The sequence below is a fragment of the Lycorma delicatula genome, chromosome 2, assembly GCF_047948215.1.
Source record: "Lycorma delicatula isolate Av1 chromosome 2, ASM4794821v1, whole genome shotgun sequence".
NCBI lineage: Eukaryota > Metazoa > Arthropoda > Insecta > Hemiptera > Fulgoridae > Lycorma > Lycorma delicatula.
In genome coordinates, this window is record NC_134456.1 from 233,780,178 (window position 1) to 233,792,229 (window position 12,052).

Here is a 12,052-nt window from a genome sequence, read left to right on the forward strand (position 1 = left end):
AGACATGGAAAAGCTACTCTTTAGGTATCACCTTTGAAAAAATGATGAATTTATGTTTTCATTCTATCTTTAATGTTCCATTCTTTCTACTACATCATAAAAACCCGAAGTTAGAACAATAAATGACAGGTGAGATGTTTTTACTACTGACTGAATCAACTGCACAGCTTCTGCAATTAAGCAGAAGCATTGCAGGAATTGTTTTCATATATTAACAAATTGAAAAAAAAAACCGAATGAGATTTCACTGCATTTTTTGGCATTAATGGCTAACGACTGCTGAAATTGATATAAAAGTAAAAAAAAGCAATGTCAAGCACTTTGATGGTATTTATGTTATCAATAGAACAAAATGTTCTCATTAGCAGTTTAGTTAGTAGTATGTGATAAAGCAAAAAAAAAAAAGGTTGGAAAAAACTATGTACAAATAAATACAAACAGAAATATCATAATAAATTACCACAAAGCATAAAGTTTAATTGCTAATTGCAATAACAAGGAGGAAAACCAACTCCTTGTAAATTTGTAAAAAAATACAAATGCATTATAATTAAATTACTTTAAATTTTCAATAATAATAATAATAATAAGAGAAAGAACATAAAAACGTAACCTCCTCTGTAACCACATGTTCTTAGATTGTTGATATCTTGTTTAGTTTTTTATATTATTGTTATTTGAATGCAACATGTTTAAGTGGAAATTGTTGAATGTGCGATTTTCAGGAGCAACAATACAAAGAAAAATTTTGCGTGAAACTGGGGAAAATGTTCACAAAATTTTTTGAACTTTTGAAACAAGCTTACAGAAATGATGCTGTGGGTCGTATGTAACGTTATGATTGATTTTCACGATTTAAAAGTGTTTGTCAGTCAACTGAAGATGACCCTTGGCCAGGAAGGCATTTGACTTCAACTGATGACACCCACGTTCAGATACTAAACGATCTGCTGCATGCAAATCACCGATTGACTTGCAGAAAAGGTTAGCATTTCAATTGGATTATGCCATGACATTCTGACTGAAAAAATGAACATGCATTGAGTTGCAGCAAAATTTGTTCCCCGTTTGATGACCAAGCAGCAGAAAATACATCAAGTGGATGTTTGTTGGCAACTTCCAACAAACAAGCCAATGATGATGAAACATTCACGCAAATGAACAAAACGGGAGATGAAAGCTGGGTTTACAGCTATGACATTGAGACAAATGTTCAATCATCACAATGGATTGGGAAAAGATCTCCACATCCAAACAAAGTATTTCAGTCTCGATACAATGTCAAAGCTCTCAGTTTTTTCAATTTTAATAAAATTGTGCTTTTTGAATTCTTGTTTCAAGGTGAAACAATGAACTGTCCGTACTATCAAGACATTTTATTTACAACAGTTACATGAAAAAATCCACAAAAAGAGACCAGAGTTGTGGCGAGACAACTCATGATTCCTTTATCATGACATTGCGCCTGCATACTCAGCTTTGTCAATTAGTCAGTTTTGTGCCAAAAATCAGATGACTGTTGTCCTCCCTCAGTCTCCCTACTTGCCAGACCTGGCTCCTTGCAGTTTTTTCTTATTTCTGAAATTAAAATCATTGATAAAAGGACACTGTTTTGAGGCTATTGATGACATCAAAGCGAATTCGTCATAGACCAAAGGCCTTTTCAAATGAAGCTATCCAGGTCTGCTTTGCTAAGCGGAAACACGGCTGGGAAAAGTATGTGAATAGTGAAGGGGGTACTTTGAAGGGAACAAAGACCAATAAACCTGTAAAATTAATAATAAAAATTAAAAAAATAAAGTTTGATTATTTTCTGAACGGACCTCGTATAACATTCTGAGTCCTAAATGAGTGGACTGAGAGATAAAACCTCAACCCCATGGATAAAAGGTACAAGTTTAAAAATATGTGATGATGCTTTTTAATTTATGTACTTTTTATAATAAAATGAAAAATAAGAGTAGCTGATTTTGACATAAAAATATAAAATTCTGCTGTCTCACAATGAATACCGATTGATTAAAACACCAGAGAAAGATAATCATTATATCTGGATCTTTCAGTATTTTAACTTAGAAATTCAGTTGCTCTTATATAATACATAAAAATAAAACTATAATACAAAAGTATTCCTTTGCTTATAATACTTACTACTAAATATAAATATATATCAATTTTGGCATCTAAAACACAGTTCAATAAAAATGAGTTCAAAAACCTGTCAATATACTAAGTAAAATACATATTATATCATTATTTTAATCAATTAAATACATACATCACATTAATTCATTTTAGTAAAACTGATTAAAGCTAACAATATTGTATTAAATTTAATTACTTAAGTCATATGATGAATTTCATCTTCCTGCCAAAAATTTCTAGTTAAATAATATCTATGGTTATTAAGAATGCATATGTAAATAATATTACAATAAATTTTATTTTGAAATTTTTAAATATAAAATATTGAACCTGCAAAAAAAAAAGAATAGTACCTGAATCCAGTTTTAATCCAATTTCATCTCTAGGAATATTTGTTGAAATAACAGTGAATGCTTCTGCCCCCCAATCTTGGACACCTTTAAGTTTTAGATACTGAGCCATTAATGCAGCTATATGTAACTGACAACACGCAGCCTGCAATTAAGAAATTAACATTTTATTATTATAAACTTTAGCGATTCAGGAAAACAAGCAACAGATTTATACAGTTCATTGGTGTGACTGTGATTATTATAATCACATAATTAAGAATAACATACACTAAATAACCCTTACATGATGCACGCATTCCAATAAAGATTTCTGAAATAATAATTTTTTTACTTTAGGAGAATTTTATGGGCTTAAATTTAATGTTTTATGATTCTCTGTTATAATAATAATGTAGAAAAAGTAAACATACAAACTGATATTTACAAGGCTAAATTCAAATTTCAAAGGAAACTTTTTATTATGTGAAAAATCAGCAAAGATCAGACAGATGTTAACATGTTTAAAATTAATTATAGTTCACTACATCACACAAAGATTTTAAATGAGTATTTCAATATATAAATGCTCCAGATTCATTAGGAGGGAAATTTAATTTGAAAATAAATAAGAATAAAAAAAGGTAATGAAAAATACCAGAAAGGTCAAGAGTAATATATCATTGAGAGATGAATCCAATATATTTATTGAAAAAAAAAACCAACACTTATTTTGATAGGCTGGAACATTTTACTTTTCATCAGATTTTTAACAGCGAGAGATGTAAAGAGAATGATCATTTTTAGCAAAACAAAAGTACCAGTATGTTACAACACAATATTTGAGATGTACTCATTGACAAGTCCTCTAATCATTGTTTTGGGAAAGGACTTCTGTTTTATAACCAGCAAGAAGCCCTGATCTGACTACCATTATTTTCTGGGACAACATTAAAAACACAAACTATATAAAAAAAAATTGTTATCTATAACACTTTAGAAGAATCATTGCTGAACCAGCTACAATACCTCACATGAATGATTACATCTGATTAAGAGTATTTTTGAGATATTTATCAAGTAAAAAAAGATACTTATAATGAAATGTATTAAGGTATGCAATAAGCTTAATTTTATTATAATTTGTGATACACAATTAAAAGTGAAAAAATTTAATTAAATGTTTTTACATGGCCTTGAAATCATGGGACTTTTTTTATGACTCTCTATAAGAAAGGCTGCATGAATTAAGGGCAGAAAATGAAGGACTAGACATGGCTAACACTTAGATTCACCATTCTACACTGAACAACAGCAATCTAAACATTGATAGATGGATGAAGAGAAAAAAATTACGTGGAACTTGTGAATGAAAAAGAAAGACTTGTAATACATGATGTATTTCACCAGGATGTAGAGCTGCATAAGAAAAATTAGTGTATAAACCAAGTAAAAACAGAATATTTTCTGGGAAAATCACATGGTATTTTTGTCATTATTTTTAACGTAAAACAACAGTTTTGTAATCAATTTAAAGTTTAAACTGACTTTGGAGTAGAAAATGGTTCAGAATCACTTGTTGAAATGATTAAGAATCACTTAACTTCTTTTCATATCAACTGAATCATTTTTTGGACATTCTGGCTGGTCTTTGGACTTAATTAGGCTTGATATTAATAATATTAATTGGACTTAATATAGGAATACTATGTCACTTAAGCTAAGCATTTTGCCCACAACATACAATGTCACTTAAGCAAAGCATTTTGCCCATAACATTTTATTATGTACAAAAATTAAATTTCTTCTTGCACTGTGCAGAGCTTGCCCTCTTTTTCATAAAGAATGTTTGTTAAAAAGTTAGTTAAAAAAAATCAGTCATTTAAGAAACTGATATTAAAAAGACAGAGTGCCTACTGATAACAATAAAAAACCTGAACAGCATTAATTCTTTTTTCCTACAGTAAGTGTTAGTAATAATACAATAATATACAGTATTATTAATAATAATACAATTAATACTATAAACAATATAAATAATTTGCATTTAACAAATATCTTGTCTTTATTTCATTCTGTAAAGATTACTTACAAATATAAGTAATTACAATGCTAATAAAGATATATATTTGTTAATACGTATACATTTTATGAAAAACTGTTTACCTCTGAAGACAAAAATAAAAATAATAATAATAATAATTATAATATTTATGTTAATTTGAATGAAATAAAAGGTACTTCAATTACTTTTAAATAATATTTAGAGTAGACTGAAATAAATAAAATAATTAAGTCATATTAATTAATTAATGACAGTCTGATAAAATATTTACTGTTTATGGATGTTTACATTATATTCCAAGCTGGTTCCAACTGCAGTTATTTGAGTTTCATCTTTAATGATACTTCCATCAGTGCTATTACTAGTGTCACTTTGGTTGGGTATGTTAGAACACTCATCTGTTGTTGTCAGTTGTAAACCGTTCATATTTCAGTGCAGTACAGTTTCGTTGCTACAGATGTGTTTTTCTGAAATGCCTTATTCGATCACAAAAAAGTTGCTGTAGCGGAAGCTTATGTACATTATTGATCCTTTCAAGAAACGCATCAAATCTTCTTGGAAATGCCAGTATCAGCAAAGAGTAGCATAAAATATGATTAAGATAAAAAATGGCAGCTAAAGCAGGTTAGTTTCAAATGAAAAACGAAATAGACGACCTTCCATTAGGACTCCAGAGGCCATAGCCAATAATCAACAAGAAATAATAATCAAGAATTTCTGCCAGTATGAAAAATCTATTCATAAGTTATCACAATAAAGTTGTGTAAAATACTGAAGGTTCTTCATGATTTACATCTGAAACCGTATAGTTTAACAACTTAAAAGAACAGGCAGACCAAAAAGCCTTAATAGTGGCTTCTCATAAAATTGTTGATAGACAGATAGACAAGATGATATATTTCATGCCAAATAAGGCATGGTTTCATTTGTATGGATACGTAATCACACAGCAGGTACTGGATGACTGAAAATCCTCAACAGATGTTTGAGCCTCCATTTCACAATGAGAAAATCAGTATAATGTGTGCTGATTCTAGTAATCATATAATGGGACTGATGTCAGTACAGAAGTGTGCTGTATGATTTTTGTATAATTCTATGCTCAGCTAACAGGTCGTGAAAAAGAGTACAATTTCTTTCAACAAGATGGAGCAACATGTCATATATCAAATGATTCAGTAGGATGTGTTCGTGTGGCTTTTAAAGAATAAACTGTCAGCCAGAGGGCATTGGTCTTTGCACTCCCCAGAATTGTCTAATTGCAACTTTTTTTCTTTTGAAGCTATGTGAAGGATAGAATATATGAATCAAATCCCCACACATCAATGAACTGTAGGTCAAATTAAACAAGAAATCAACAGCACTGATAACAACGTTTCATGTCAGGTGACTCAATATGATCATTTGAGCACAAAAGAACACTGCTGCACACAGCAGTTGGTTCAAAATATATTGTAAAAAATGTGGTGAATATGCTAATTTTTGCTAACGTAAAGACAGAATTTAATTTAAGTTTTTCATTTCTTCATTTCATTCATAAAATGTTATATATCACAACTGTGTTAAGTGTATAGCAGTTCGGTTCTAAGTTGCTCATCTGGTCTTTATTTGTATTAAATGAATTACAATATTCTTTAACACAACACTTGCCGCTTAAGTTTTTATTTATTTTGTATACTGTTTTTATTTATTTTATGAACATGTAGAAATGTGTTTTTTTTTTTAATAATAAAAAACGCTTCTGTGCATTGATGATTTAATTTGTGTAGTGCACAGCTACTCCTTACCAAATATACTCAGTGGAACTTCAACTGAGGTGTGAGCTATATAACAGTGGTTTCTTAATTTCAATTTTTGTGGTCTACTAATTTCAATTTTTTGATTTTATCATTTACTATACCTGTTCTAATTCAATTGGAGAATGCATTTCTGTAAACAATTTTGATACACATACATAATTTCTGTTCTTCCTGTATTTGATATGTACATTTAAAACTGTATTATGCATTAATATTTACTTTTTTGCAGTAATGTACTAAACCAATCTATAAATCGAAAAAGTCACTATGACAGAGCATTTAAATGAATGGATAAATATATACGAAATGAAAATGCAAAATAAATCTTTTCTGTTATTTCTTCTTAATAATAGACCTCATTTTTCTTTCTCTTTTAAGTTCCCTCCTGCCATGCTTTTCATTACAACTTTCAATAAATATCTCTTATTAGACTGTACCCAAACCATTCTCAGTTTTACTTAATCTTCTTATGTACACTATCTACTATCAGTCACAGTAACCTTTTTTTGTATTTCATTTAAAATCATTTGTTTATTTATCTCCTCACTTTAAGTATCTTAGTGTAAACCTTAATTTAACATTTTTTACACTTACTATTTTCACCTACACTGTCCATTTCTCTGGTGCATGTATACATCTCAAATACACTTTTGCAAACCTTACAGTACTTTAAAATTTTTTAAACTAAATAGAATTTTTATTTTTTCCAGAATGTCTCATTTGCCATATAAATTTCTTATCGCTCTTGCAGTTTTTAGTGTATATTTCAATCTGCTCAGGCTCCACACTTTCACAGAAATTTCCATTTTTTCCAAGTAACATCTCCAGTCTTCAGATATGCGTAATAAAAAGTAAAACTAGCAGGAATAATGCAACAAAAACTAAAACTTAATAATCCTATTTAAAAACATCATTAAAATTAAAAAATAAAGAAATAAACATTTTCAGAAAATATTTAACAAATTTACCTCTGAATAATTATTATCTTTTGCATGATTTCGTGTCATTGTCTGCAACCACGTAAATCTTAATTCAGGTGTTGAAGCATATGAATTAGCAAGACTGTGTTGAAGATCTGTTAACATTTCAGGATCATGATGCAGTTCTCTCATTTGTGCAGTTGCCATTAAAACAGTTCTAATACGTTTTGTTAAATCTTTCACTTCAACTGGAAAACCTGAAGAGTAATAATAAGATTAATTAAAACTTCCAAAACAACTCCATTTTCAAACTAAATTATACAAACACCAAAGGAAAACAAGAGTTTCATACAAGTTATGTGCATAAAATAAATAAATAAAATATTATCTGTAAAATTTAAATAGTATATTCTAACAGCTGTATAAATTGAAAACTTCTAAATTATGCAGTTAAATTAAATGTTATGTCTATACAACAGATAACATACACACAAAGAGAACAAACAATAATAAAAATAAAACAATAATATAATACAAAGAATGATAAAGTAATGTATAGCCTAATTCATTAAAATATGATTCATGCAGACAATCAAGGTATAATAACAGATACAAATGAACGTATATAATAAATAAATAGTAGTGTACAATCAAAACAAAAATATTTCTGTTGGTTACCATTAAGTAGGGGAATTATTTTTTGTATACTGCATTATATTAATAAAATAATCCAAGTGCTGCATATCAGCTCTTATATTTTTTTTATAAAAATTTATCTTTTTCTAAGTCATTATTCTAATGCATATAAATCTAAATGTTGTGGAAGTGTTTGTGTGAATGCAAGCTTACATGTATTGATATCAAAAGATGAATACACATAAAATTTAATATTATTATATTATCTAAGAAAGATATATTTATCTTACCTTAGTAAGATAAATCAGAAATCAAAAGGTACTTCAATTTTTTATAAATGTTTATTTTTCTTATTTTTTTTTTTGTAATATAAACTTTATTTTTTACACAGTTTATTTTATTAAATTTTTATTTATACCCAGACAATTAAACTGTTCAAACATTACATAAAAACTTTACAACTCTGAGATTGGGTTTTTATTCAATTCAAAGCCATATGTTTCATTCTTTATCACTGCTAAATAAATTTATCATAACAGCAACATCATAAAAATAATGTGAACTGATTTTTCGAATCAATTTATTCATAATACTATATAACTTATTAATATTATAATTTCATATCAGTATTTTTCAGAAATATGATTTTCTAGACCACTTGCATTTTTCATACACGATGAAAATTTCAGAAATTACATTAAATTATCTGATATATGGAGCATTTAAAAATTACAACAAAAAAGATTTTTAGAAATATTTTTAAGTTAGAAATATCTATTCAAGCAGAAGTATTTTACGGAATCATGACTATGTAACTAACTATACTATTAACAGTATAAACAGTACTATTTATAAAAGCCAACCATAATAAAAATATTAATTAAATAAAGGATTAACAATAATAAATTAGATATAAGAATGATTTCTTTAGAATAAGAAAAAACTACAGAAAAAACCCTTATAGAAATTATTTTATTAAAAAAAATTTCTTTCTGGACTAAGTAATTAAAATTATATATATATATATATTCATAGGTATGAATGAACAGTCACAGATTCAAAATTTATCAGCAGCATAATATTAATTTAAGTACATGTCATTACATCTGAATAGTATAGTAATATTTCCAATTACCTTAAAATAAATAATTTGCAAATAATTACAGTGACTTAAGTAAACAGTTATTTTATATATATATATTTTTATTTTAACAATTTACTAGAGAATTATTATATAGAGAATTATAATCATCGTTCATTGTCACTTCATCCAACTTGAAGTCATTCATCCTGATTAAAATATAAGCTAAATTTATATTTAAAAGTAAATAAATAATTTTAAGTTAAATAAAGAAGAATTAGAATGAATCAGAAAATATGGAAGATTGTAGAAGAATCTTATAAAAAAAGGAACTATGGTCATGGTTAAGATAACATGGTGATAACATTTATATGGTGATAACATGGTTAAGATAACATTTATATTTTACTTGGATTTTCACTTTATCAACTTTTTGTCGAACTCAATTTTTTAAACTGTACAAAATAAGGAAGTCTAACGCTCATAAAATTGGTAGTGAAATAATAAGAAGTTACAAATGATTAATAATTAATTCAATTAAATAGGTAATATCTATCAATATAAATCAATTTTTGTAAATAACAGTGATAGACAAAAAAAGGTTTTTTAATGTTTCTCTAAGTGTGATACCATTTATTGAATTGCTTTTTTGCGTACATTACAGATCTGTAAATAGAATTTTTCCAACACCCTTAGTTTTAAAAAAATTATCCTTAAAAAAAATTTATGGAAAATGTAGATAAAATCTGTAACATTTATAATTTTGCATGGCCATACCTGTGTTAGAATGATTTCGCTGATGCTTTTCTTTTATAAATAGCCTCAGGTACATCCCAAATTAATGTCCATCAGTATCGGCTACCATGTTAGTACTCCATTTCCCTTTATAGCGGCTTTCCATTACCAAAATGTCTTGGTGGAAACGTCACCATGTTCATCACTTACATTTCTGAGGTTGTCCGGGAAAAAATCCAGATGTAAGTGGAGGAAATGTATTTTCAAAGACATTTTACATCCCACAGCTCTGTATGAAGTAAGAAGTTGATTAACAGTATCGTGGTAATTGTCGGATATTTGTATGCCGAGAAAACTTTTGCAAACATCTTAAAATGAAGCCTGAGCTGCATGTTCTACATTATTTAACATTAAGTTAAATACATCATCTTTGACCAACTCTCTTATTTCAGGACAAACAAATATTCCTTCTTTAATTTTTCCTTCACTTACATTGGGAAATTTCTGCCTGATGTACAAAAATCTGGAACTATCCTTCTTCATTGCTTTTACAAAATTTTTCAGTAGTCCTAGCTTGATATGGAGAGGGGGTAAAAATATTTTTTTGGGTTCAACTAAGGGCTCATGAATAATATTTTTCCCATTTGGAGTTAGGTTGTCTCGTTTCTTCCATTTTTTGGTAACATAATGTTTATCCCTAGCTTGGCTGTCCCATTTGCAAAGAAAACAGATGTACTTAGTATAGTCTAACTGCATTCCTAACAAAATAGCTGTAACTTTCAAATCACCATATATGTTCCAGCTATTTTTTTTAGCTGTTTTTTATAATTTATTTCTTCAAGAACAACTTTCATCACATCGTATGTCTCTTTCAAATTAATACCACAAGCAACTGGTATAGAAGGATATTTGTTACCGCTGGTAGTAGAACCACTTTTAAACCATACTTGGACGAATCTAAAAAAAGGTGCCAGTCCTCAGGTTTATGAACTTAATGCAACATAAGCTTATCAGTATTTGTGCAATAAATTAAATTATTTTCATCAATAAAGTACTGAGAAGGGTTCTTTTTGTCGGCTTCAAAAGCCCCAAAATTTTTTAATTTTTTTGAAGTAAATTCCAACCTTGCAGTCTTGATCCTAACAGTTCAGCTTGGTTTTTTGATAAATTTAAATCCCTAACCAAGTCATTAATTCACCTTGTGATATAAGATGTAGCTAATTGGAAGGTAATTCAAAATCAAAATCATTGATGTCTTCTTCAGTATTGCCTGATTTTTCATTGCTGCTTTCAGAACATACATGATGCACAGGTGGCTCAGGAACTGGAATAATTTCACTGTGAGGTACAGGCCTGATTGCAGATTGCAATGAAGCATATTTTACAGAATTTTTAGATTTTTTAGAAATTCCAGACACACTTGTTAAACAAAAGTAACAATAGGTTACATGATCCTTTGGTTCACGCCAAACCATAGGTATACCAAATGGCAAAGCCTTCCAGATACCTTTCTGCCACCCTCTTAAATATAAAGAACAATTAGTGCATACTATATGAGGAGCCCACGTCTTATTCTGATCACCAATTTTACACTGAAAGTACAAATGATATGATTTTTTTAATTAAAGGTGTAATGATTTTTCTGTTTGATTTTATAGTAAACTCACCACATACATAACAAAAGGCATCCACATCATTTACAAAATTTTGAGGCATTATGACACTGCGCTGTTAACAAACTTAACACAGCAATAAGACTGAACAAAATTAATTCATTCCTAAATCGAGTGCTTAATAAAAACAACACAGCTGTGTTTTCTTTTCTTTTTTTTTCATCAAGGCTCACTCTACAGTATTAGATATGATGTCATAATACGTGATTATGATATGATTTAATTCTCTGTCTAGTATTGTTTATTTATAGCTTAAAAATTATGTTAACAAAGTTAAACAATAAAAAATGAGCTAAAAAAATACAATATAGGAGCTTAAAATGCTAACTATACATTGAAAAATGAAAAGATCCTTTAATTAAAATTTAAAAATTTGTCAGAAATGATGGGCGATAGAAAAACAGATTAAAATCACATATTGCATGTTAGGAAACAAATATTATGTTTATCCATGCAATCAATTTTACATGAAGTAAATATTTTATGCTCCATTCTTTATAAGACTAAACAGATAAAAAGTTGCTGTGTCATGTGGACACATGGTGCAGTATGTCATACGATATTATACGAATGTGCATATGCACAGATGAAATGTAAAATTTATAAAATTAATAATGTATAGTGCCATTCTGGAACTTTTTCTTTATAATAATCAGTACTGGTATAATT

General features: G+C 28.4%; 1 protein-coding gene across 1 annotated transcript in view; it reads right to left on the reverse strand.

The window, feature by feature from the left end:
* Ziz (dedicator of cytokinesis protein Ziz) overlaps nt 1–12,052 on the reverse strand; it is a 133,426-nt gene that overhangs the window by 10,412 nt on the left and 110,962 nt on the right. Inside the window, exons 32-33 of the mRNA XM_075357388.1 lie at nt 7,307–7,515; nt 2,499–2,640 (exon numbers count right to left, since the gene is read on the reverse strand). Coding sequence (XP_075213503.1) covers nt 2,499–2,640; nt 7,307–7,515 — 351 coding nt within the window. The remainder of the gene's footprint in view (nt 1–2,498; nt 2,641–7,306; nt 7,516–12,052) is intronic.